Source organism: Branchiostoma lanceolatum, chromosome 4, assembly GCF_035083965.1.
Source record: "Branchiostoma lanceolatum isolate klBraLanc5 chromosome 4, klBraLanc5.hap2, whole genome shotgun sequence".
NCBI lineage: Eukaryota > Metazoa > Chordata > Leptocardii > Amphioxiformes > Branchiostomatidae > Branchiostoma > Branchiostoma lanceolatum.
In genome coordinates this window covers 26008624-26034138 of record NC_089725.1, presented here as the reverse complement: position 1 = coordinate 26034138, position 25515 = coordinate 26008624, and the positions used below count along the sequence as shown (strand labels likewise).

The following is a 25515-nucleotide window of genomic DNA, read 5'->3' as shown; positions in this document are numbered from 1 at the left end:
CTGCAGTACCAAGGAAAATCGACAGGGGTCTAATCGACCAAATAATGTTCCGGCCTATCAACTGACGTTGCATTTTGAATTGTTTGTTCAGTGATCAGTCGCTGCGTTGTTAAGGGGCTAGAACAGGGCACAACAGTGGGAGAGGTTTCGCCGTTTTTATGACGGAACAGACCTTATTTCAGACCTTCCCGTACAACAGAAAAAGGTTGCAGAAATCGGCCAGGACAGGGATATTTGTTAGAGGGATTTTGCATTAGAGAACAGTTCATTTCATTCGACCGTTCAGGGTTGGGAACACCAATTCCATGGTCGGCTAAATCAACTTGTAGATTGTCCCAACTATACTTGGCCAATTTTTACTGTGTTTCCACCTGCCGACGGGGTTTGGTAGAGACTATGGAACACAAGAACGTGGTCTGGGTCTTTGACATGGTGTAGCCAGGTCCTCTTACGTCACGGCAGTGTATGAGCTACGTGCGTGGTTACCCTTGAGTGATAGGTGTTGACGGTTTGTGTATTTACTCCAGTAGTCATCAGATAAATACTACACTTAAGTTGATTGCACTTTTAACCTCCTTGAAAAAAAAGAAGGTTTTTTTTCCGGTCCGTTTCTTTCGGACCGGTACTGCAAGAAATACCGGTTTCTTATCAGTACCCATCCCTACTTATTATACTAGACTACTGCATGAGTTGAATCGCAAAAGATGCTTCTGTGATTCTAGATCTGTCTACTAAGGTACAGTGTCACGTGTATAGTCACCAATAGGCCAGGTCATATCTACTAGTCACCTATAGGAAACCTGACAATAAGTTACGGCGGTGGAAATATCTACCATGCCTTCTATGTGCCGGAGTAAGGCCCGTCTTGACGGGAAGACGGTCATAATAACTGGGGCCAACCAGGGCATCGGCTATGAGACAGCCAAGGACTTGGCAGGAAGAGGTGAGTCATAGAAGGCCACAGAACAAAGCAAGGAAACACTAAATTGTTATCCGAAAGATCTGTATTGACTTATCATAGTCAAAGAAAGGACGGTGTGATTAGTCGTATTCAGCAGCTACGTAATCGGTTAATACACAGAAGGTGAAAACACAGCCTATTTTTCTCGAGGTAGGTCAGGAAAGTAACATCAACTCTCATAAGTCTACCTGTTGTCCTAAAAAAGATTGTGTCATTAAGGCCTTCTCTGAAATGTCTTGCATTCCTGGATATCTGAAGTAATCAAATGAAAAAATGATCGCGGTGGTTTTATGTTCGCGGTTTTCGCGGCGACCATTTCAACGCGGACTTAAAGCTATCGCAAACATTTCTGTCCAATGCTGTAGCAGTATGTGACTATAGCGCTGCCGCGAACTTAAAACCACCGTGAACACTCCATTTTCGCCTTAGCGCGAAATAAAAACCACGTGAACTTAAATGCATTTACAGTAAGAATTTCTTGGGATTAAAGAAGCTGCATTATAAGAGCTCTTTAAATTCACTACTTGACGCTACATAATATGTAAAGATGTTTCCGGATATCATGAATTAGTCCTCAGTCTCAACAGGATATTTTCTCTCAATGACTGGACCACAGGTGCGAAAATCATCCTGGCCTGCCGAGATCTGACAAGAGCTCAGAAAGCTGCTGACGACATCAAAGAGGAGACTAAGAATGAGAACATCATCGTGCATCAGCTGAACCTGGCTTCCCTGGCTTCTGTCAGCAGCTTCGCTCAGAAAATCAACGAGACAGAAGAACAGCTGAACATTCTGATTAACAATGCAGGTGAGTGTACTGTAATTCAATATGGTCAAAGCTGTCGACAGTATATGATTCCGGTTTTAATGTCACTGGTATCCATGTCAAAATGATTTACCTTTACCTCTGATGTAAGGAGGCTGCTAATATAACTTGATAAATGCGTGGATTCATATTTACATCTGAGCAACAATGTAGGTAAATATGTCACTGATGTATAAGTACTTTTCGCTGGGATGTTCTGACAGTTCTTTGCACCTGTTAATTTTAGGAGTGATGGCACCTCCAAAGTTAAACACGGAGGACGGATTTGAACTGCAGTTCGGAGTGAACCACCTGGGCCCCTTCCTCCTCACCAACCTCCTCCTGGACCTGCTGAAGAAGTCTGCCCCCAGCCGGGTTGTAAGCGTCTCTTCCTCTCTGCACAAGGAAGGCAGAGTAGACTTTGACGACCTACAGTGGGAGAAGAGGGAGTATGTGCCGTTTGATGCCTATGGGGACAGCAAGATAGCAACCATCTTCTTCACCAGGGAACTGGCAAGGAAGCTGGAGGGTAGGTACTGTGGACTAATCTTCTAACAGACGTTGACATCGTTTATGTTTGCCAAGCTGCCCATTTCTGTGTTTCTTGACACAAGAAATGACAGCTAGGAAAACGTAACAAGTCTCTCCTAACATTGGCTAGGAGATTAGGTTTCGACAGTTGCAAATGAACATGTATCAACATTCCACCGTGAAATTGGTATTGAGAAATGTGTCTTCTTTGGGCTCAATAGTGACAGTGTAGGACAATTAATCTTTCATACAGAATCAGGAAACAGTTTGAAGCTTAGCATGATGAGAGACTAGGTCAATCACCTAGCCTAGCAGAAGTATGTTTCTCTTCACAAGCGTCTCTTCACAATAGTCCTGTACATCTTGATGACATTGTGAAGAAACTTTAGCTGATGAGATACCAAACTAATTTTATAATCTCTGTACAGGGACAGGTGTGACGACGTACTCACTGCACCCAGGAGTGATCAAGACAGACCTGTACCAACACCTGGGCACCAGCATGGGCTGGAAAAGTGGGATCATTAACACCTTTGCCAAGTGGTTTGGCAAGACGGTAGTGCAGGGTGCCCAGACCACCATCCACTGTGCCGTGACAGTGGGTCTCGAGGAAAAGTCAGGCCAATACTTCAGGTAGTGTGGCAGCCTGTCCTATAGTCTAATGTACAACTGATCTTAACTATAACAGTAATATGTCGTGTTCTGTTTTGTTCCACATGCGTCGTGTACTAGTGAAAACAAAGGACCAGTTGTTGCCTGTAATGGTTTTGATGATTTTAACTTATGACATTAAACAGTTTGTGACACATGAGAAAGTTGTTGAAATGCATACAAATATTAAAATGTACACGTTTACATTGAGAAAGTTGTTGAAATGCATACAAATATCAAAAATGTACACGTTTTACATTATTTGATATTGCCATATTCTACATTATTTACCTTCCCGTCCCCCTTCCCCCTGCTGCAGTGACTGTGCACCAAAGCAGCCCAACTCCAGGGCCAGGGATGGTGATGTGGCCAGGAGGTTATGGGAGGTCAGCGAGAAGCTTGTGGGGCTCAGTCAGCAGATAGGGCCAGCAGAAGGGTCCTCAGAGGCCTAAACTGAAGGCCAAACTCCATGAACACAGTGTGTGATACAGCTTGAACATGTAGCTGCATATTCATGTGGATAGAAATAAACTCTGTCATTATGGTGGAACAGCATCGAAAAAAGCATTGGATGATGATTACATCATTGTCAATTGATGAAGGCTAAGATTAACTGAAAATCAACATTGTATGTTGTAGAGTGTAATAGTTGACTGTTACTAAGGCCATGTTGATTTGATTATATGGATGACATCCGCGCGCACATCAATGTTCGTCCATTTCAAAAAAATGAAATAAAACGTTTTCTACCATACTATAAATCGTGGAAAGCTGCTACAAAATGAACAAATATATGACGCAAATTGCAAAAAGATACTTCGGAAAGCGAATACTAATGTTGTATAATGCTAAGGTCAAAGAAGAAGATGTGAAAGAACAGAAATGAAGAATCCAGCATTTGGTATACTATTTTCTGTGTGTTAAGTCATTTGTTTAACCTTCCTGACCAAGCAGATTTCATGAGAAAGACATTTTTTGGCAAAACGTTTTTTTATTCGCACGCTCGCATCAGTTTTGGGGTTCCCGGAGGATGTCATCCATATAATCAAATCCACATGGCATTATGTGGTAATTCTGATTTAAATCAAAATCCTCTGCTTGGAATAGTAGGTTATGGTCAGTTGATATTGTCATAATCTTATGTTCAAAATAGCTGACTATGTACGTCATAAAATAAGAGTGCCGAAATGTCCCTGCAAACAGTGTCTGAGGATGGAAGGCCTTTCAGCACCTTTTGGGGCGACCCACCCACGAAAGCATTCATGGTGCTCAAGTGTTATCATAACAAATACGGTATCATTAATTTTAAAGGACAATATACTGGCTTTGTAATGATATAACACATAATGTTAACCTTTACAAAACAACGGGTAAATGTCCAAGGGAATGTTTGGCACTTTTTTTACCCGACCAGGTAACCTACTCACAGCAAGAAGCCCTGATGCTCAACTTATGGATGTACGATTATGATAAACGGGGTATGAAGGAATGTAAAGGGTGACAAACAATATTTCTTATGATATACATATATTGTAACGCAATTGATGAAATCACTGAAATATGATGGACTGAAATAAAGTTTCGTAACTCGTTTTGTGCTAAAGTAAGTTTTATATGGTAAAGGGGAATCGCACATTTATTAACTGTTAACGTAACCTCCTCATAAGTTCCTTTTTCTGTGTTTGACTTGTTTGAATAGATTCATTGCTTCATTATTGAAATACTTGTATTTTCATTGTAAAGGTAACCACGTGTGTCTGTCTACCTGTGCAGCCAAACTTTTTTATTACCTTCACCAAGAAGGTAATGTTTTTGTAGCGTTTGTGGTGGTGTTTGCGTGGAACGGCGTTAAGTGTTGTGGTTCAGCAGCATATCTCTAGAAGCCATGAATGAATTGATTGATTGATTGATATGAAATTTGACCAGTCAAAGAAATGATTAGATATTGGATTCCATGGTGGCTTTCTTCGGTACTTCGAGAGAACTTTCAGTTTATTTATCTCGGGTCCTGAACAAGCTGTGGTCACGATTTTGGGGTGAATATTCATTATGTTTTTCCCCGCTGGCTTAATTCTCTGGCATGGCTGTGTTTCTCGTTCAACGGTTGAAGTAAGAGGTTACCTGTTCGGGGGTAGGTATGAAACATTTCGATATTTCATTCAAAACACATGCTTGGGTTTTACAACTGCATTTTTTAATGCAATCTAATGTACGTGTATAAATAACTTTTTGTACCTCATACCTTCGCAAATTATTGTGTGCAACTGTCAACTATAGAAACTTTAGCATAGCAACCTCAAGCGTTAAAGATATCTCCCCTACTAAGATAATGCGATCATCCGGTCAAGCCTTGGAGCAGCCATTTTGAGTAAGAAGGTTAGGGATTATTCTCCTTCGTGAATAACCAGCTTCCACGCGCCCAGCTGCTGTACTATTGGGTATGTTTTATTGATGTTTTCAACGACTAGGATTACCTTAGCCACTTTTGCTTCCATGAAGATTGACTTGGGGGATACTGTATCACTTTATACTGCTCACTTTAATATAATAGTTTAGGATCGAAAATCTGTTAAGAAATTAGCCGTGGCGACTACAGAAGGGCGTTTTTTCTTGTTATTAACGTTACATATACTAGCCCTTAATAACAAGAAAAAACGCCCATCTGTAGTCACCGCGGTTATTTAGAAATAAGAATTTGTGCTCGCCGGTACCGGTTTTTAGATTGTACCGTTAAAGAGCGGTCTGCAAGGACTGTTGCGTGAATGCCGTAATCCAGTTTTATGATGACATTTTCTCTACCTAGATCCCAATACAATGCCCTCGCCTAGACAGACCTAAAATCACAGAAGCATTATGTGTTTTAGCCATACTGGATGGCTGCAAAAATTCCATCTAAGGTAGAATACTGTGACAATTATAACATCACTCGTCCAACGCACACGCCTTGTAGTTAGATACAGCTGGTGTGTTTCCATATGTTTGTCTTCTTAATTAACCTGCGCCAAGAACACTACTTTCGGGAGCGTTCGTAGCCTCCTTCGCAGACCTTCTAGGTGCAGCCGGCATTCAGTTTTGGGGAAGCGCTGCTTGCGATTTTGAACATGGGTCAGTAATGATTGACATAATTAGATGACTAATATGCAAATTATGATCTGATTTGCATAATTTATGAGGACAATTTATCAAATCAATGCATTCCATGATAGGACTATTCAAACAGGTGACATATGTACCTGAGAAAAATAGGAACATTGACAGATGTAAATTATGCAAATGAAGACCTAATTTGCATAATCAATGAGAAAATAGTATTATTCTGAAGATTGTGAAGTGAAGCAAATGTGAACATTGTTAATTACAAATTATGCAAATCTAATACCTAATTTGCATAATTTGTGGAGAAATGCTAGAATAGCCTCTGTAAAGATAAGACATCTATACTTTGGACAAGAGAAGCATTTGTGACATGTCACTTGAAAATCATTTGGCAAAGGTATGAGGTCCTCGGGAAAACGCCTGAAATCATGTCAAAAACCAGCCTGAGCCAAACCTCTACTTGGAGAGTACCAAACTCAGAGTGCAAGAGGACTCCTACCCCAGGCCAAAAAATCTACTCTACTCTACACTAATCCCACTAATAGGCCAGAGTATATTGGCTTAACTTTACATCTCGTATCTCCACCTAATAGTAAAAATCAGACAAGAACCAGTGGAAAGATCTACCATGCCAGGTATCATGTGCTGGAGTAATGCCCGTCTTGACGGGAAGACGGTCATAGTAACTGGGGCCAACAAGGGCATCGGCTTTGAGACAGCCAAGGACCTGGCAGTAAGGGGTGAGTCATAGAACTGATCAGATAAAACTCTTGATCTGTCATGAAAATCTGTGTTAATTTTTCATAGAAGCAAAGATAGAGGGTTATCATTTTGAATGTTAATCAGAGTTGATAATTAAGAGATAAACTGATCTCCAACTGAAATATTGGACGGTATGTTGTTCTATAGTTGTTCTATCTTCTCGTGTGCATTGCAGTCATGTATGAACCAGGTGCTGTGCTTTGTATGTATTGTAATCATATGTATATGTATGTACGTTCTGTGTTTTTCTGAATGCAGGAAGAATAGATTAGATTGTAGTGGATTGGACTCACGCACTGCCAGTTTTCTTCATCTGTCTGTGGACACCTGACTATCTGTACTACGTGTGACGTCAGTAATGGGTCAAATGTCGTCTGAAGTTGATGTCACCCCCCGTCCCGGTTGAGAGAAGGTTGGTGCGCCCTGATGTAGATGGCCACCTTTACTACTCTCACAAAGTAGTCCTGTTTGGTATACAGAATACTGTAAATGACTTTGATATAGCGTCAGGAAAATATGTAGCGGTTGGGGGAAAATGGAGTGGGTCACGGCTCTTAATTTTACGGTGGGAACAAACATTACTGTCTTAAATATTAGTTATCAAATATTTGCGATGATGTAATTTTAGCTGTTGAATAGAATCAGCTAAAATTAAGTTACACTTACAGTTAACAAATCAAGAGTTACAGTAAATATTCTCCAACGAAACTGTGTGACCCAAGAACTCAATATGAATACATGTTGTAAGACATCTGATGATGCAGAGCTGGGTCATCTTTGTTCCAAGAATATGGTTTGATTAAAGATGATAAGCTTTATATCATTATCTGAGCTGGTGCACTGGTTTATTATATGCATGGTGTTGGAAACAGATGTGTAAAATGGAACATCAATTTTACTAAACGCCAATTTTTCTAGGGGTGGGTCATGAAGTAACGTAAACTCTCCCAAAGACTGCCACATTAAAAAAATCGTGTTAACTATTCTTCTCAAGAATGTCTTGTATACATGTGCCTGGAAATCCAAAGAGTGCATACTTGGGGGATTACTAATGCTACGTAAGTAGAGCTCTTAAGAATTTCTTTAAAATATGTCAGTCATAGCTAGGGTCCCTGGTAGAATTATGATAGCTGACATTACGTGATATGGAAAAATCAATCCTCAGTCTGAACAAGATCCTTTCTTTCAACAACTGGCTGGCAGGTGCGAAAATCATCCTGGCCTGCCGAGATCTGACCAGAGCCCAGAAAGCTGCTGACGACATCAAAGAAGAGACTAAGAATGAGAACGTCATCGTGCATCAGCTGAACCTGGCATCCCTGGCCTCTGTCCGCAGCTTCGCTCAGAAAATCAACGAGACAGAAGAACAGCTGAACATTCTGATTAACAATGCAGGTGAGTTTGCCAGGAGCAGGTGACTACTGTTTTAATGTCACTTGAGTAGAAACCGGGCGAAGGGGCAAGTATGCCGCTCCCGGGATTGGAACCCGCGCCGATCCCGATCTGTACGGCTTAGGAATCCAACGCGCTAACCACTAGGCTAAAATTAAAGGTCCGTACCCATTAGACTGGTCAGTTAGTGGAGGTTGATCCCCACTGCTACACTTGTATTAATCTGAAAATAAGTTACTCTTACATCTGCTGGACTCAAGTTGCTAAAATGATTTTCTTGTGCATCTACCACTCCATTGTGGTAACTGTAGCACCTTTAGATCAAAAGATACAAAAAGGGAAGTTCTGCTGCAGTACCATTACAAGATGGTAGGAGCCAGGCCTAAATATAATTGTTTCGAGGTCTCATCATGACAACGTACCAAATATCCAGACAATCCAAAGGCATGATAACTCTAGAATGCCTGGATGTATTCAATCCATCCATCTTTTTGGCACTTTTCTCGTGTGATAGTCAAGTTTTTTTTGTTTTTTTTTGCTCCTGTGATTTCTAGGGGTGATGATGCCTCCAAAGTCACAGACAGGGGATGGATTTGAGCTGCAGTTTGGCGTGAATTACCTGGGCCACTTCCTCCTCACCAACCTCCTCCTGGACCTGCTGAAGAAGTCTGCTCCCAGCCGGGTCGTCAGTGTCTCTGCTTACGCTCACCACGCAGGCATACTGAACTGGGGCGACTTGCAATGGGAGAAGAGGGAGTATGATCCGTTAGAGTCCTTTGGGGACAGCAAGATAGCACTTATCTACTTCACCAGGACACTGGCAAAGAAGATGGAGGGTAGGCAGTTTGGACAGCTTTTAGTTGCAAATGAACATCTCTCAACAGTGAAATTGATATAGAGGAATTGGTGACTGCATGTTTTTAAAGTTCTTTTTTACCCAATAGTATATTTACCCAAAAGTATAGGACAATCAAGAGCAGAGTAAATTAGAGTAGGGTAGGGTGGAATTTATGGCCAGGTAGGAACTGTAGAATTCTAATTTGGGCTGCTGTCCATTTGATGGACATTGTGGGTTGTCCAATCTTTCATTCAGAATCCGAAAAAGTTATGACAGTCTTGGTGTGATTAGAGCCAAGGTCAGTCACATAACCAAGTTAAACGTTAATAATGTTTCTCTGGTCAACAGACTGAGATACCAAAAGACTGATACAGTATATTGTTTTCTCCTTATAGGGACAGGTGTGACGACATACTGTCTGCACCCAGGAATAATCAAGACAGACCAGTACCAACACATAGCAACCAGCCTAGGCCCATGGCGTAGTGTCTTTATCAACATCGTCGCCAGCTGGTTTGGCAAGACTTTAGTTCATGGTGCCCAGACTACCATCCACTGTGCCGTGACAGAGGGTCTGGAGGACAAGACAGGCCAATACTTCACGTAGTGTGCCATTTTTGTAGAAAATGAAAATAGAAAATATTTTTTGTTCACATAATATCACCCCTACACAGTTCAAGTATGGAAGAACAGGTCCTTGTGTTGATCCGTTGCATCTCATCTGCTTGGAACTGGTACTTCAAGCGATGACACTGACGTCAAGACTGCAGTTTAGATGCTAGATTCTTGCGGCATGTGCAGCTGCATCCTGACACCTGCAGGCTTTTATCTTCAACTCCAGATCTGGTCTCTTACGCATGCGTGTTAGTCTATTATGTGTCACATGTGACTCTGTTAATTCTGCTGACTTAAACTCCACGTGTTGCAAGAAAAAGTACAAGCAAAAATGTCGCGTGCAGTGGTTTGGATGATACTAACTAAGTGTAACACATTAATTTTGCAAATCGACTTGTATCTCCTTGATAGTCTTATGTTTGACATTGTTCTACCTTCCCTTTCCTCCTGCTGCAGTGACTGTTGGCCAAGGGAGCCGGGCTACCGGACCAAGGATGAGAATGTGGCCAGAATGTTATGGCAGGTCAGCGAGAGGCTTGTTGGGCTCAGTCAGCGTGTGCCTTCAGAAAGGTCCTCAGTGGGTGCTGCCCAAGGTGAAGCCCCAGCTCCATGAACACAGTGTGTGATACAGGACACATGACCATATTCATTTATTTATCTCTGTTATTCAGAAGGAACAGCTTTGGGAAATTATTGTCTTAAAATTATTGTCTTATGTTGCTGTTTATTGTTGTAGCGGAATGTTATAACAGTTGACATTTAGATGGCAGTTTTAATTTAGTCCAAACTAGTCTTACAAGATAAGAGTTAATTTTTAGAAATGTAGTCTACAAAATACAAAATGGCAACAGGGTATCCATATCATCATCAAGAATTCATATTTGAAACTTGATACTTACTATTAAAGCTGTGTACAGGCTTTTCATTTGACGTCATTGGCCCATGTTGGATTACAGTGAATGCCTCTTAACCATGCCCATATGTTGCTGCTTGATTCACTTACCCGCCAACATAGTCGCCGGGGGGATTTACATCATAGTTACTATGACAGTATGACGTCAGAAAAGCCTCTTTAGTGCTTTGATCTTACGGATGCAGTTAAATACCGCTTTTCTCTGTTGGATCTTATTTTACTGCCACCTGTTGATTTAACATGAGTAGTTAAAATGTAATGATGTGAAATTATCAAAGTGACAGAGTATTTTTCTAGAAAAAGTATGGTAGGTCAGAACGCACACCACCTGTGGACTAGCCCCCTGCTGTAGTGCTTGTACAACTGTGTGGCTCAAGGGCTAAAGAAATGCACCACTGTAAACACAGAAAGATGTGGGAAGGATTTAAATTTCACCAGTATGGCTCATGGCAGTATGTTTTTGTGTGTTATTTTAGAATATTTCAATGAGTGTTAGTTGTTTAGCCTGGGTGCCATCCTATCACTACCAGGGCTCCTACACTCACTACCCTAGATATTTTCAGGGTAGCAAATGCAGGAGCCCCGGTAGTAATCTAGGATGGCACCCATGCTATTAGTATTAGTTGTTACCATTTTGAAAGTAATTTTTATTTGTGTATGTAACTTTTGATCAACCACGATTGCTAAAATTGTGCAATGCAGACATAGTTCTTCAAAGCTATTAGACTTTTGCTTGCAACATGTCCTTACAAAATAAATACTTTTCAGTTAATGTTACCATGTATTGCCAAAAATAATTACTCAAGCAACTGGATAAGATTTTGAAACAGTCTATGTATTGTTCTATTAGAAATATTCACCATTATTATTATCATCAATATTATTGTGTGTCATTCTTTGTCAAATGTGATGAAAAATAAAGCTTGAATAGCATTTAAAGGGCTTGTGGATTCTTTTTTAACGGGGGGGGGGGGAGGGTGTGTTATTCCTGTAGATGATTGATTGATTGAAGGCTTAGGGAGTTATTGGTCTTGCACAAACCAGGGAGGTTGAATATATCATAATGATGTGTCTATTAATTAAGTGTTTAATTAAACTGATCTTGGAATCGGAGTCGTTAGTGCACAAAGAATCAAAGGGGTTGGGAAGAAAATTCATTAGAAGAAGGTTTGTACGGATAAAGCATGTCTTCAACAGGTGGTTGTTACAGAGACGGCTCCTGCGACCTCTGGCGGAATACCGTATGTCTGCAGGAACCTTTCTGTCGGGCTCACGACCTTACCCATCAGCCTTTGCGAATCACATTGCCATCATCCGCCATCTTGCAGCCAGGACAGAGCCACCGAAGGTCAGTACGTCTGAGATTCTCTCTCCAGTTCACACTATATCAGAACATTTTCACCATTTCATAGCTTACTACACCGCTCACAGGTAAATGTGTATTCAAGGTACCTAAGAAGTAACTTACAGGGAAGCCGTCAAAGCTAATACTGGCCTCCTTGCCGATTCACGTTTGTGTTGACCTCTGCTCAGTTCACTTCTTCCTACCGGCTTACTGACGTTCTTTGCAGTATCGTACATGATTTCAGCTATACAGGAGAAGATTTAAAGAGTTTTGCTTGTTACGTCATTATTTTCTTATCTATAAACGACTTATGAAAGAAGCACTGTCCTGAATTGCATGCAACTGTATTTGTACCAGTTTGTCAGGTTGGCTATGATCTTGTTCAGATCTTGGTTGTGCAGTGATGAATTGATATCACTGAACAACATCCTCTTAGTGAGCTGCTATTCCTAAGGAACATGCTTCCCCAATTTATTGATTTATATACGCTTTTCTCTATCAATGCAGCAAGGTAAGCAAGCGCAGTAAATGAACACTATCACTCTTCAATTACCCTGGTTACCATCCTTCTTGGTTCATGCCCCGGCCGGCTAACTGTTCCCTGCCTGCATGATAACTCCCCGGGAGTGCTAATATTATTAATATAGGTCCTCGGGAAGAACTGCCTGAGCTGCCGAACAGATCCTTCGCTGGGGCCGGGACCAAGAAGGATGGTTCCCAGGGTACTCTTCAATAGGTGTTGATCAATTGCCAAATTACTGTACAACAACCAAGTCACAGAGAGAGCTCAGAGATGTCTATTCATGTAAATTGTGACAACTTCCAATGTAAACTTCCACAGCTTGATATAGTTTTATAGATGGGTTGTGGATGGGAGGGGTTACAACAGCTTGCAGTGGACAAGAGACAATGGAAAAGCTATGACAGACACAGTCAGTCCACCTCTGACAGTCGTCATCAGTACATATTGTATGGACATTGATGATCACAGCTTTTTATGAACTGATTGTTGTGTGTTTTACAGGTAATCATGCCGGTCCGACCGCAGGCAGAATGGAACCTGATCATGCTCCTCACCAACTTCGGTAGAAACTGGTACAAGACTACCAAGCCGTACCTGTGGGAGTACAGAGATGTCGCCCCTGGGCTGGTCATCACTGGCTATCTGTGGTATAAGATCACTGCAGCTGGCTACAGTAAGTATCTGTCAAGTTGACTTGTAGTGAGATACCCTTTTTCCCCGACGCTGCATTTTCCAGGTCTCGTGAAACAACACAGTACATATACATATACCAATCTCCTTGCATATACATATACTGTACAGACATCAGAGGTCAAAAGTCTGTTGACTACATAGAATCAATGAAATAACAAAAAAAGATGTAGTATACTGTATCAAGAAAAAGCAGTCAATGTATTGTCTTTATGTGACTGTTTCATTGATAGACTGTCATGCTGTGGTGCTTTACTAGTACTGTCCACTCTAATTCTAAATGATGCCTCTTTGTGCAATTCTAATATTTTGTCTTTCTTGTTTCCAGGGTCCAGGAGACAGAAGAGACTTGAGGGTGGTAAGCATATCATCAGGCTCAGTATTCTTTTGTGAACTAACTTGATATGGTATTCATTCTGTGTGGAATAATGATTTAATTAATCAATTGTCAACCAGTTTTAGAAATGAATTCCGAGCTCAGTGCATACATAATTTTTACGCACCTGACTTTATTGCCCACCAGACATCACAAAGGATGCATCTAATGATCAAGGTATATTTCTCATGTTGGCCTCCCAATTTTTACCCAAAGTTGAAAAGTTCTGTAATTGATCTGTCTTTTTCACCAACTGAAACTTGTGCTGTTAGGGGCCAGGGTTCAATACATATTCACTAAAAACAATCCCCAATTGTGTCCTTTTTGCCACATATTCTATAAATGTCAAGAAATATAAGATTAATGCACTGGAGTGCAGTTGCCTGATAGGATTTTAAAGCACAGATATCTGTTTACACTGTTTGTCATGTTGCCCTCAAACATAAATACCTCTCCATTTGTTACAACAGGAGCAAGTGGTGGACATTAAGAGTGATCTCATCCCAGCAACAACACAAGCTATCTCCCAACCACCTGAAGATTGCTGCTGCCAACAAGCTGATCCTGTTGATGAAATGATGGATGACTCCAGCTAGTGTTTAGCCTAACCATAAATTTCACTTTAACAACTGAATATAGTGAACTGTAATCTGTTGAAAGGATGTGCATTGTTTGGAAGATATACATGGTGTATCAAAGTGAATAAAACATGTCTGAAAAGTCTTTGCCAGTGTGAAGTTTTATGTTTGCTCATTGCTAGCTCATAGCTCATAGTTTGATACAAGGCAGAAGAAGGCAAAAATGCTTCGCCAAGTTCACCATGAGAGTCACACATGCGGCAGGCCTTATGTACAGATGTTACAGAGCCAAAATGTTAAAGCAGGGAAGATGAAGATAACAGAATCCAATGACTTGTACACCCTCCCATGTTAGGCCTTGTGTCTGTATTATGGATTATGATGGTACAACGGTCTCTAATATCAAATCAAGGGGATAGCGGGTTGTGTATCTCTCAAGCAGTTCTTGAAAGTGCATCAACAACCAAAAGAATAGACCAAACCAATAAACTCAGTGCCACTTGTAGTTGTACGTTCATAGAGATCTGTTGTGAGGGGGCAAGGACATTATATTGTACTCTCCAAGCAGAGGTTGGTGGGGAAGATTGTGACCTTTTTATCCTATGCCCCGATTTTTGCCATGTTGGTGGGGAGAGCCGACAAAAACGGGGCATAGGATAAGAAGGTCATAATCTTCCCCACCAACCTCTGCTTGGAGAGTAATTATATTGAAATTATTATTATTTCTTTATTTCAGGCTCTCACTGGCCCATATGACATAGGGACAAACATGAAAAACAAAGATTATATACAACATTTTGAGACAAACTAACAATGTTATGGCTATGTGTAGAGGCGGCTCCATAGGTTGGTGAAGAATGAGTTCTTGTAAAAAGAGTCGGACCTAAGTACGGACTGTATAATGGCATTACAAGAATTGAAAATCCTATGTACAAAGGAAATAATGTCATTGGCAGGAGCGAACATAGTATGGTGCAGAATGTGTAAAGCTGGTGGGTTTCAGGATTCTATCTTTAAAGAAATTGACATACTTTGCCCAAACCAAGGACATTATACAATACCTAACATAGGGGGAGATCAAATTTTACAAATGTACATGAGAATGGTTTCGTCCAATGGAAAAAATCAGTCTATGAGTGTCCAACGGTGAACAAAAAAGTGCCGGTCATTTGTGGCAAACATCACGGAACCTTTGAGTAACAGAATAACTCTTGGTTCATTATTGATTGCAGAATTGTTTATTCGTATACTGCCAATTTTTCGAATCATTTTATCCCCCATTTGATAGCAAAATATCTGACATGAATTAGGCACTTTGTTTCAGTGAAATGGTCAGCTACATCCGCCAAGCGGCGAGGCCCCATCTCTTGCAGGGAAAACCGGAGAAGTAGACAAATCGTCAGTTACTGTCCAAAATACCTCTTTATTTCCCACGAATACCAAACATGGTAAGGTTTTCACTACATAAATTGTACACTATGTTCCTGGTCTGAATGTAGTTTAGCCGCAGCGTTCTAGTGCGTGTGTTTTATTTGTTTCAGGAGCTCTGCATTGTAGCCGCACGGATGCAAATTTATTTTTCGTCAACAGCTGCAGACGCACACCTTCGATCGCATGCGTAACCATGCAGCGATGTAGAATGCCACAGCCATGTATATATGATATGTGAACCATCTATGAGGTATATTACATATGAAATGTGGTACCACGGGCTACCATGATGATACCAGGCCATGTAACGTCTAGTCTGCAGTTGTTGACTACCCCCCTCCCCAACTAGCAAAAGCCAAAACTCAAATATTTATCACAAATTTATTTGCATAAATGATTTGTCTTTGCATGATTTTTGGGCGAAAGGTTAGCTGTTGTGCCATCTAGACATCATGCATAGTCTTGTTCATGTTTTAAAGACTAAGATTATTGTGTTTTTATTATCTGTGTGGCTCTATCCCCCTGTTTGTGTAGTCTCACACCATCCTGCTGGTACAGCCTGGACCCAGGCCAGAGACTCGCACATACTCGGACTATGACTCTGTGACCGAGTGCATGGAAGGTCAGTTTGCTGCGACGTAGAAGATTTTGATATTAGTCTAGCATACCATGTATTAGGGGTGGAATCGTGGATACCGGTTCGGCTTAATAAGGTTCAAGTCCAAGTTTAGGTCCAGAGATTTAGGTTCAGGTCCGGACCTGAACCTGGACCTGATTCTGTCCAGTTGATGTTTTGTTTTATTAGACCAATATTAAGCAAAGAGAATTCATACTGACATGCACAATTATAAAAGTTCTTGGGGAGAAGACTTTCAAGATAAACCAGTGTTTGATATTTGAATATAATATTTGCACTTGTTTTAAATGCCTTTTTTGTCAGAGGGGAGACTCAAAACACTTTTTATCAAACAAAATAGAGAAATATATTTGTACTTTGTTCAGTTTTTTTTGGACTCAGGTTTTTGGCTTTAGGTTTTTTGGACTCGGTTCTTGGATGTTACGTGTATAAAGGTCCGAATCAGGTCCAGCGAACCGGTATCCACCCCTACATTGTACCATGTATAGTTGTTTGAACATAAGTCAACATCATGATGCATCAGCACATGGCAAACAGTCGTAGAAGTACCACCGTGGATGCCAGCCCCTACAGGCCAGCTCCCTCCTAACAACTGACCAACCCCTTTAATCCAGTCTGCCACCAACATCCAGCCTATCCCCTACGTGTAAGCCATCCTACAGCTGTCAACAAGGGTATACTGAATGTTGAGGGGTGGCTGGATGTGTGGGAACATGTAAAAATCATGCGTATGGCTGGCCCCCAGGTTATCGGAGTACAAATGTAGATGTTTTAAAAGAGCATGCAACAAAATGATGAAGTATGAGGCTTTGCGTGTAATGCTAGATTTATTTCTCATGTAGTTGAGTCACCAGTTGCTCTTTTATATGAATCAATCAAGCTTTATTACACAACAATTACAATGATACAGCTACGAGCAGAGGTTGGTGGAGAAGATTGTGACCTTTTTGTCATATGCCCTGTTTTCTGTTGGCACATTGGTGGAGTGCCGACCGGGGCATATGATAAAAAGGTCACAATCATCTCCACCAACCTCTGCTTGGAGAGTAACAGCTACCTTGTACACCAGTTGATAACTGTGTTGTGTCTGCCCCCAGCTGGAGTGTGTAAGATCTTTGAGGAGCACCTGAAGAGGAGCCACCCCAACAGTCCCTCCATCACATATGACATCAGTCAGCTGTTTGACTTCATTGACCAGCTGCCAGACCTCTCCTGTCTAGTGTAAGGGCTCTTCACTTACATTTCTTCAATGCTTTAAAATATGTTTCCTGTACATATATGTGGTATTGTGTTGCCGTAACAGTTAGGGTGTTCGGCCTAGAGCCCATAGAAATGGGTACCTGAGTGACTTTGTTTGGGGAGCTGGTTAGACACAGTGGATAACAACCCACTGCCCCTACAGCATCAAAAAGGCCATGGGACTACATTCACCTCTTACAACATTTATCTAAATGGAACATTAATTTATAGCTTTAAGGAAGTTATACATGTTTTAGGGGAGAGACCCAATATCACAGTGTCCTTTGAATTTTATTTCAAGAATACCTTGGTGTTTTGCAATATAGCTGTCATATAACTGGTGCTTAACAGTAGGACATGTTTGGATTCTGCATGCAGCTACATTGCTTAACATTCTTGTTGGTGTCTTCTCCCTGCTTGCACTGAAGCTGTTTGTTCCGATCTGTAACCTTAACCTAGACCCTGTTTCTGTTATCTTTCCCTTTTCTAACCTTGTATTTCACCATTTTACCCTTAAAGATACCAGAAGTCCACAAACACCTACGCTCCCTGCAACAAAGAGTGGATCAAGGAGAAGATCTACATCATGCTACGGAAACAGGCTGGCAAGAGTGCATGATGCTGTGCACTGGAGCAGCCAGGAGCTGGGGGGAGGAGGATGGATAGATGTACAAATAAAACAGAAGGGGGGGTAGTAGTCGACTATTCACAGTTTTTCGTATATGGTGGTCCTATTTCACACATCAATCCTGAAAGTCACATCCTACATTTGCAAAGAGTGAACAAGGTCTTACTCAGGTACAAACAAAAAAGAATCGTCTGTGTTGCAAAACATGCTTTTTGTTGCAAAGGCTTGCATAATCATGGGAAAGACATAACAGCACAAAAGGACAATGATCGTAAGTCAGTGCAGCGGTTGTTGTGAATGTTGTCACATCTTTTTTCTGCCAACAGAACTGTATGTAGCAATGAGAAATCGGTGTAGATTGATTCATGTTAGGTTTATTCCCTTACCCAGTGCATAGTTCAGCAGACAATGATGAGTACCCAATCAAATTGTACTTCCTGGTAATGATAAGACCACTGTGTCAGAAAGGTAGAGCATGGTTACAATGTGGAATGGTAGGGTGTGAATTGCTGGTACATGAATAGTAATTGTTTACAGGTCTAAGTTACATAAGCTCCATCTATATGACAGCCTACTAGAGAGAAGATTGCTGAATAGGGAAAAATACCACATAGCAGTTAGCCTTGGTACCATCCCTGGTAGTTTTTTCCTGGCTCCCATACCCCCTGCTAACCAACAAATGTTTTTGAGTTGGCGAGTATGGGATCCCCAGTAAACTGAATAGGATAGCACCCAGGCTACACAGTAGTGCCTTGTAATGGTGTAGGAAACATTGATGTTGAGGGGACCAGAAGTATGTCTCAAGTAAGATATGTGTTTTTAACTGCATTTATGTATCTATAGCTTTTTGTAGGACTGGGTTTTCTATGGTTGTTTTTTGTCATAGAAATAATTTCGTTTGTGTTCTTTAAGGCTAAAAGGAAGTTATGAGAGAGATTACCCACATACAACAAATAGGAGTGTTACTTTGTGAATGGTAGAGCAAGGCTTGTTTTTTCCATCAACTGACAGAATCAATGTGCCCAGAATCACATTTTGTAAAAGTACAGACATGTTTTTGTGATTTTTGTCACAGGGATGGAACAACACTTGATTTGTTGTCTCTATGAACTTGAAGGAAGACATATATCCCAAAACCATGATATATGAACTGCCCATTTACCTATACTCACAGCTTCTTTTCTACATCTTTGTATCCGATGAAAGTGCATAGTTGAATAAACGTGATAAAACTGTACCATGCTCTCAAATTTTCAGAATCTTTACATTAGAATGTAGTCTCCAACAGACTCTCATGAAGTTATTTATCAAACTTGAATGAAAACACACACCAGGACAGAACGGTTACTATGTAGTGTTCATCAGTATCTTTATTCTAAGATATTATATTTCTCAAAGGCACAGAAGATTTGAAGTGCATTGAATGCCAGTTCTTCAGTATTGACACAAGAAATTACAGTGTTATGTGGTAACATACAGTACTAGTAATGTACAGCACTATACTAGCATATCAATACGAAATAGATATTGATATAACATACAATACAGTATCAGTGCAAACAACATTGGGCCAAATACAATATTGTCTTCAAACAAAAGTAGACTATCAACTGAACGGCCACCTTGAATTGGTAGAGTATGAAATATTCAGTTCTCTACTATAAAACTTAATTGATGTGGTGAAACATACTGCATACTCTTATCTATGTACAAATGGTATCAAGCCGACTAGTAAATTTCTATAACTGGGAGCTTTGTAGTACACATATTTCCACTGTGAGGAGCTCTATACTATCTAGCTTGATCTTGCTATGCACAGACAAACAGTCTAGTCTAGTCGCCACAGTCACCAAAATCTCCACCGTCATCAAACCCACCACCGTCATCAAAACCACCGCCATCGAAACCCCCTCCACCGTCATCGAAACCTCCACCCTGGTCATAACCCCCACCCTGGTCATAGCCACCTTGTTCTTGTCCCTGTTCATCACCATAGTAATGATAATGGTTCTCTGTGACGTTTGTTTCGTTATGCTCATAGTTGTCGTTATCCTCGTAGTGCTCACTATGTCCCCCGTAACCACCATAATGGCCATGCCCCCACCCCCCGCCGTACCCGTACCCACCCATGCGGCCCATCCCGTACCCCGCGGCGGCCCCGATCAGCATGCCGGTGGCCATGTCCCCCATGCCGCCTCCCCTATCACGCTGCTGGTTCACCACCACGGTCTGCCCACCGGCCGGCTGCTGGCTGTACACCGGGCCGCCCTGCTGACGGGGGTAGCCACCTCCCATGGCCTGCTGGGGAGGAGGTCTCTGGTAGGGAGATCTTTGTGGGTAGGGCGCCCCCTGCGGCGGGGGAACCCCCTGGGGGTACGGTGCGCCTCGTGGTGGGGGAGGTCCCCGGGGGTAGCCGGGTGCTCCTGGCGGGTAGGGTGCCCCCTGTGGGTAGGGTGCCCCCTGCGGGTACGGTGCTTGCGGTGGATATGATCCAGGGGGAGGTGCTGAGGATGTAAAATAGCATTTTTACCGATACACCAAACATCAATTTCTCGAACGTTGCTAGATGCTACAGGTATATGGGTACGCCGATGCTTATGATATCACACACAATGGTCGGTCTTTTTCGGACGAAAATCATTGGGCAAATTACAGTTCGTTAGCACATTGATCCCTTTAGATTTGGGCTTTATACGGAGACAGACACTGAGCACTAGAAAATTCTCAGGTACCGTACCTTGTGGGTAGGATGCAGGTGGTGCTGCTTGCATCTGCGGGGGACCTGGGTACCCTGGTGGACTACCTGGCGACGTCTGCGGCTGTGGGAGTCACGAAATATTATCATGATTATATATCAAAGAGGACGTCCTTCGGTGTTCGTTCTTCTTAAGTTCAGAGATGAACAGGTACTAGGTGTTAAAATGACATGTACTTACCGATTTGGCCTGTTGAAGTGCCTCATGCCACGAACTGTAAATGGAATGAGAAATGAAGAGCATGAAACATTGTCAAGCTCGCGATCAACGTGAGAGAAAGTCATTCAATTGTTTATTCTAAGTTTGTGTATTGCTGTAGTGTCTTTAGAATGATAAAGCATCAGACTGTCTCGATGTCCATGCCTATCATAAGCGTTTGAGTATATATTTGCATCTCATGAGTACGTATACGTACTTGAGTTCGTCTTTATCTGAGGCGAGGAGAAAGTGAGTCTTGTCTTTGGTCACAACGGCCAACATCTGGTCATAACGGCCGCCGTCAGGGAGGCTGGGTCTGTCACGGATGTTAAAACCAACCTGGGGAAGGTGAAGAAACAGATATAAGAGTTGGGAAATATTGTGCGCGACGTTCTGGGAGAAGTAAAGACTCAAAGACCTATAGCTAACTGACCACGCTAAACTTTGGTTTGATTTCCCCGTGGAATAGCATCGCGCTCCTAGTGGCCGGCCTGTCCTGTGACCGCCATCAGTAACCTCCGACCGAGAGCTTGTGTAAACACAGGCTACCCGTGGAAAGCTCACAATTATGTATCCGTATGTCGATGTGTTCAGTGCATGATATGAGTTTGACAACGTCACTATGATACGTCAAGTCCCCTTGTAAAGATACAGTCTAGCAAAGCCTATTAGGGTGGCTTCATGAAATGTGCGTATTCTTCTAGCTCCATCTATCTTCACAACTCTGATATTTGGCCAACCGGCCACCGTAGTAGCCGACCTCGACGGTAGGTCAAATATCACGGCTGTGCAAATGAATGGAGCCTATCCCCGCTAGACATCTATTCTCGTGCCACAAAGGTAACTAGGGGGCAACTGCAATTGTTATTGGAAAAATTGCACGAGCCGATAAACTAAATGACAGCATAAATTATTCAAAGAACAAGTAGCTTACTGGCGAGAGTTAGTTAGCGTGACTGACGGCGGAACGGTTTGGGTGATGATTTCAATGAACACCGACGTTTGCACCGATATGAATGGCGCTTGTAAAAACCTTTATACATCGTATTATGTTGACAGAACTCTCGACCGGGCCAATATTTTGTTACCACAACTTCCGTTTCAGCCTTCAGCTGACAGATAAAGCAAACGCAATAAAGTACAGGACCATGAAGAGAAGTGGAGGGCCAAAGTGCCAAAATATTTTTCTAATAAAATGATTTTTGTATCCACCATAACAACTTCTGACCTGCAAGCTTCTGCAGTCCCTCCTCATCGCCACCACCTCTCCCTCAGCCGACCCGGGGGCCTCAAATATCGCCAGCTGTCCGTCCGCAAAGATGGTCACATATCTCTGCTTCCAGCTTTTGAACATAAAGCCGGCTGGAGGCAAGAACACTGGATTAACTCCCAAAGTCTCATGTCAATGCCCCGTTCTTTTTCTGTTCGGGTTGTTGACGTTTACACACAAAGGACTCTACCTTAATAATATCTAATATTGGATAATGGTGTATAGTAATATATTATATTATATTACACTGTCATTGTGATGGCAGCACCAGATCATGATTACACCGTACAATGGAAGGATAACTTCTGTTGTCAAACATCATCATGGCGATCAATCCTACCCTATACAATTGCGCATTAATGTTATTGAAGTGCCATTACTGAATATCCATCATTATAAGCTACCTGCTGCCTTTTCTTTCATATGCGCTGTAATCGTGCGACCTCTTTATCATTCGAGGATTATCTAGCAAAGATGTAACTTCTGATATTTGTCAATCACCAATACAATTATAACATGGACAGCTTAGAGAAGGGCAAGCAAACAGGAATTATAAATCAATGAGAGCAGTTTGTAAAATGTACGAAAAATGCTTCTGGCATTCTCGTTCACTCTATATATTTTTGCTGTCCATGACGAAAACACGAAGCAAAACTTACTGTATTTTTTCATGTAGCCACTCTTGACTTCTCCCGTCATATCTGCAAAAACAACATTGTGAAAAACATGCTCCAACTACAAAAACAAAGACTTGGCCAAATCGTTCCAAAGACCAATACATAACGGAACAATATGAACCTGCTGGTGAAGAAATAGTTGAAGAAGGAAGACATCAGCTGAACTTCGATATGCTAACAGTAACGTACTGGTAGTTGGGCTCCAGAAAAACAGCATGAATTCAGTCAGATAGGTGTAAACCTACACCAGCTGTACAAGGTCCAGTGACGCCCTAGGCTGTCACCCATAGATACATGAATGCTGTAGCTAGCTAGATGCAGATCCAGGTGTCATCGACACAAACGACACCACAAATTACAGCACAGAATACACTTACTTGCGACTTGTACGGAGTCGGACCCTCCACATGACATTGTATTATGATATATGCAGAATTTGATCCCACGGAAACGTGAAATCACTAACATACACCATTATCCAGGTGAGAAACACGGTCCGCCATTATTTTCCGCCCAGGTATGTCTTTAGAGGTGCGTGACCTGGAACGCGCAAGCAGTATTGGTGGCGGCTCTCCAATTGACTCAGTCATGGGGCGGACAGGCCTGTCCACGTCACAGCTACAGTGCTTGGCAACCATTGACATGCAAATTTGTCAAGGCCAATATTGAATCCCCAGAGATTATCAAATATGATAGCCAATGTGATGGGTAGATATAACCAGGAAGGTTGCTCGAACTTAGACAGAAAGATGGGATGAACACTGAATAATTCAAACAGGACAAAGCGTAATGAATGGAAATTACTTGCAAGTGGCCATGGAGAGCCACTCTGAACTGCTAGGCACAAACAAGTACCCGCTATGTTAACACAGGCAAAGGTATGGCACGCACGCCTATTGCCGTTCTGAGCCGTAAAGGGTTGGGCGGCATGCTGTACCAACAAACTCTATTTTGGCTCGACGTAAAGGTGTTTTTGCAACCAGATATTTTCCAGTAATTGAATATTGTACAGCCCGTGGTTAAGTAGGTCAGCACATATCGAGATCCACGATGATAACGGTTGAGTGGTCGGAGGTTCTGATTTTAAAGATAATGTAACCGTTGAGTTATCAGCTTCAGTTTTATCATACGTTAGCCGGATGAATACGTCTTAAATTATTATTTTTCGATAATGTCGAAACTGTCAATTGTCTCCATGGACTGCTATAGCGCTAACCAGAGCACCACTACGGCGTAGGAAAAGTAAAACTTTCAAGTCTGGTCTTGTAACGTTATCATATTGTAAAGGAGGTTTAATCTCACCCAAGTGCACTTGTCATAGCGCAATATCTATAATGTCATGACTTATGTCTCCCAGGAAATGTAGATTTCACCTTCAACATGCTCAAGAGGCTTCCCATTGCAATGACAAAACTTTAAGGTAAAATTGAGACGGGCTTTCGTGAGGGGGGGGGTGTAACTTTAAAAAATGAAGGTTAGTTCTCAAGGTCTTATATGATCCGGCCGCATATATAATCGAGGTGTTTCTATCATGAGTATAGCAATGAGGTACTAACGTATTATATGTATACAGAACCTCCTTGTATGGTCATCGTAAGTACGGTGATAATGATCATGATGACCAATGCTGACCAACGATGACCATAGATACACAATGATTAAACTGATACTACGGATCCCTCACCAAGGCTGTTGAGCTACTGTTTAACGTGGGTCTGCCAGGGGGCGTCCCGACAACGCTCAGGAGACGTCCACTGCTTACCCCACCAATTACCCCCCACTTTGGCACGTAACGTTACATGTATTTTTTCACCCAAATAACAAAATATTAGCAACTTTTGAGCGTATCGGGTTGTAGCTGAAATCCAGAATGAGCATTGAGTGAGAGAAAGACAGTGTCAACTGTTATAGTCTTTTCATATAATCAGCGACCATGGCAGCACATGCTTTCTAGTACGAACAAAAACTATGTAAATACTTTCTTCGTAGCATTGCGAACCTTCCTCAGAGGTTTACGAGAGTTAGCCAATAAGTAGGACCATTTGTATCATAGCAGGTTCTTTCTATCATAGAATGAGTAGAATTTGGCAAAGCCCAATATCGTCTTGAGGCTGAAATGCCTCATTCTGTTGTTCGTATCTATATGAGCGACTGAGTTGACCTTGCTATGATACAAATCACGTACATTTACTGACTCACCCTTGTAGAATTTGTAACGTTACAGTGAATATGTTCCCTCCTGCGAGGCACAAACCGGACGGCAGTGGTGTTAGAGATATTTCAGTGCTGATCACTTCTCAGTCATGAAATGAAGTCAAACCTGTCCGTTCGCTATTGTGAGTCGGACAAGTGAAATGTCAAAAAGTTTCACCTCTGACACTTGTTTGTCAGTTTGGACAATATTAGACTAGTTTGACCGCACTTGACGATTGATTTATCGCTTACGTTTGATCATGCGTAAATTCCGGGTAGCTACTCCTGCATAAAGTAGTCTTTTCGCAAAATACACCGATTACTTTCAACGCTAAATTAGAGTGACCAGGTTATGCTTTACGTAACATTTAACGGCTGACTACACTCCGTGGGAAAGGGCATGCAGGCTC

General features: G+C 41.8%; 5 protein-coding genes and 1 long non-coding RNA gene across 9 annotated transcripts; 4 read left to right on the top strand and 2 right to left on the bottom strand.

Moving 5' to 3' along the window:
- Window positions 1-664: 664 nt before the first annotated feature.
- Window positions 665-4669, top strand: LOC136433698 (retinol dehydrogenase 13-like). Its single transcript, XM_066426140.1, has 5 exons — window positions 665-943; window positions 1578-1769; window positions 2014-2295; window positions 2726-2930; window positions 3268-4669. The coding sequence occupies exons 1-5, from the start codon at window positions 835-837 to the stop codon at window positions 3398-3400; spliced, it is 921 nt and encodes a 306-aa protein (XP_066282237.1). The 5' UTR covers window positions 665-834; the 3' UTR covers window positions 3401-4669.
- On the bottom strand, window positions 1571-3353 carry LOC136433699 (uncharacterized). Its single transcript, XR_010755653.1, has 2 exons — window positions 3240-3353; window positions 1571-2195 (listed from the first exon to the last, which is right to left on the bottom strand). It is a non-coding gene; the product is annotated as an uncharacterized lncRNA (long non-coding RNA).
- A 600-nt stretch (window positions 4670-5269) lies between the features above and the next one.
- On the top strand, window positions 5270-11497 carry LOC136433695 (retinol dehydrogenase 12-like). The gene is made up of 6 exons (XM_066426137.1): window positions 5270-5386; window positions 6638-6784; window positions 8010-8201; window positions 8753-9034; window positions 9432-9639; window positions 10108-11497. The coding sequence occupies exons 2-6, from the start codon at window positions 6673-6675 to the stop codon at window positions 10262-10264; spliced, it is 951 nt and encodes a 316-aa protein (XP_066282234.1). The 5' UTR covers window positions 5270-5386; window positions 6638-6672; the 3' UTR covers window positions 10265-11497.
- Window positions 11498-11787: 290 nt separating this feature from the next.
- LOC136433693 (uncharacterized) lies at window positions 11788-14221 on the top strand. 2 transcript variants are annotated; one of them, XM_066426134.1, is made up of 5 exons: window positions 11788-11912; window positions 12934-13105; window positions 13451-13480; window positions 13646-13675; window positions 13969-14221. In XM_066426134.1, exons 1-5 carry the CDS (start codon window positions 11808-11810, stop codon window positions 13986-13988), a joined length of 357 nt encoding a protein of 118 aa, XP_066282231.1. In that variant the 5' UTR covers window positions 11788-11807; the 3' UTR covers window positions 13989-14221. The 2 variants fall into 2 exon arrangements, with proteins under 2 accessions (XP_066282231.1, XP_066282232.1); XM_066426135.1 differs by lacking the exon at window positions 13646-13675 and having other exon boundaries at window positions 11789-11912.
- A 1169-nt stretch (window positions 14222-15390) lies between these two features.
- Window positions 15391-19248, top strand: LOC136433694 (enhancer of rudimentary homolog). Its single transcript, XM_066426136.1, has 4 exons — window positions 15391-15524; window positions 16042-16129; window positions 17242-17365; window positions 17903-19248. Exons 1-4 carry the CDS (start codon window positions 15522-15524, stop codon window positions 18000-18002), a joined length of 315 nt encoding a protein of 104 aa, XP_066282233.1. The 5' UTR covers window positions 15391-15521; the 3' UTR covers window positions 18003-19248.
- Window positions 19249-19355: 107 nt separating this feature from the next.
- On the bottom strand, window positions 19356-25214 carry LOC136433692 (uncharacterized). 3 transcript variants are annotated; one of them, XM_066426132.1, is made up of 7 exons: window positions 25112-25214; window positions 22895-22936; window positions 22194-22327; window positions 21183-21304; window positions 20948-20981; window positions 20749-20830; window positions 19356-20515 (listed from the first exon to the last, which is right to left on the bottom strand). In XM_066426132.1, exons 2-7 carry the CDS (start codon window positions 22932-22934, stop codon window positions 19845-19847), a joined length of 1083 nt encoding a protein of 360 aa, XP_066282229.1. In that variant the 5' UTR covers window positions 22935-22936; window positions 25112-25214; the 3' UTR covers window positions 19356-19844. The 3 variants fall into 3 exon arrangements, with proteins under 3 accessions (XP_066282229.1, XP_066282226.1, XP_066282230.1); XM_066426129.1 differs by lacking the exon at window positions 25112-25214 and adding an exon at window positions 23290-24270; XM_066426133.1 differs by lacking the exon at window positions 25112-25214 and adding an exon at window positions 23034-23257.
- Window positions 25215-25515: the final 301 nt, after the last annotated feature.

What these genes read in the sequence shown, in the direction of transcription:
- LOC136433695 (XM_066426137.1), top strand. Translation starts at nt 6,673, where the DNA reads ATGCCAGGTATCATGTGCTGGAGTAATGCCCGTCTTGACGGGAAGACG. An exon ending in CAAGGACCTGGCAGTAAGGG is followed by an intron (nt 6,785 to 8,009) that starts GTGAGTCATAGA and finishes ACTGGCTGGCAG; the next exon opens with GTGCGAAAATCATCCTGGCC. An exon ending in ACTGGCAAAGAAGATGGAGG is followed by an intron (nt 9,035 to 9,431) that starts GTAGGCAGTTTG and finishes TTCTCCTTATAG; the next exon opens with GGACAGGTGTGACGACATAC.
- LOC136433693 (XM_066426134.1), top strand. Translation starts at nt 11,808, where the DNA reads ATGTCTGCAGGAACCTTTCTGTCGGGCTCACGACCTTACCCATCAGCC. An exon ending in GATCACTGCAGCTGGCTACA is followed by an intron (nt 13,106 to 13,450) that starts GTAAGTATCTGT and finishes TCTTGTTTCCAG; the next exon opens with GGTCCAGGAGACAGAAGAGA. An exon ending in ACAGAAGAGACTTGAGGGTG is followed by an intron (nt 13,481 to 13,645) that starts GTAAGCATATCA and finishes ATTGCCCACCAG; the next exon opens with ACATCACAAAGGATGCATCT.
- LOC136433692 (XM_066426129.1), bottom strand. Translation starts at nt 23,380, where the DNA reads ATGTTAGTGATTTCACGTTTCCGTGGGATCAAATTCTGCATATATCAT. An exon ending in TGGCTACATGAAAAAATACA is followed by an intron (nt 22,328 to 22,894) that starts GTAAGTTTTGCT and finishes TCTTGCCTCCAG; the next exon opens with CCGGCTTTATGTTCAAAAGC. An exon ending in GGGACTGCAGAAGCTTGCAG is followed by an intron (nt 21,305 to 22,193) that starts GTCAGAAGTTGT and finishes CACCTTCCCCAG; the next exon opens with GTTGGTTTTAACATCCGTGA.
- LOC136433694 (XM_066426136.1), top strand. An exon ending in TGTGACCGAGTGCATGGAAG is followed by an intron (nt 16,130 to 17,241) that starts GTCAGTTTGCTG and finishes GTCTGCCCCCAG; the next exon opens with CTGGAGTGTGTAAGATCTTT. An exon ending in CCAGACCTCTCCTGTCTAGT is followed by an intron (nt 17,366 to 17,902) that starts GTAAGGGCTCTT and finishes TTACCCTTAAAG; the next exon opens with ATACCAGAAGTCCACAAACA.
- LOC136433698 (XM_066426140.1), top strand. Translation starts at nt 835, where the DNA reads ATGCCTTCTATGTGCCGGAGTAAGGCCCGTCTTGACGGGAAGACGGTC. An exon ending in CAAGGACTTGGCAGGAAGAG is followed by an intron (nt 944 to 1,577) that starts GTGAGTCATAGA and finishes ACTGGACCACAG; the next exon opens with GTGCGAAAATCATCCTGGCC. An exon ending in ACTGGCAAGGAAGCTGGAGG is followed by an intron (nt 2,296 to 2,725) that starts GTAGGTACTGTG and finishes ATCTCTGTACAG; the next exon opens with GGACAGGTGTGACGACGTAC.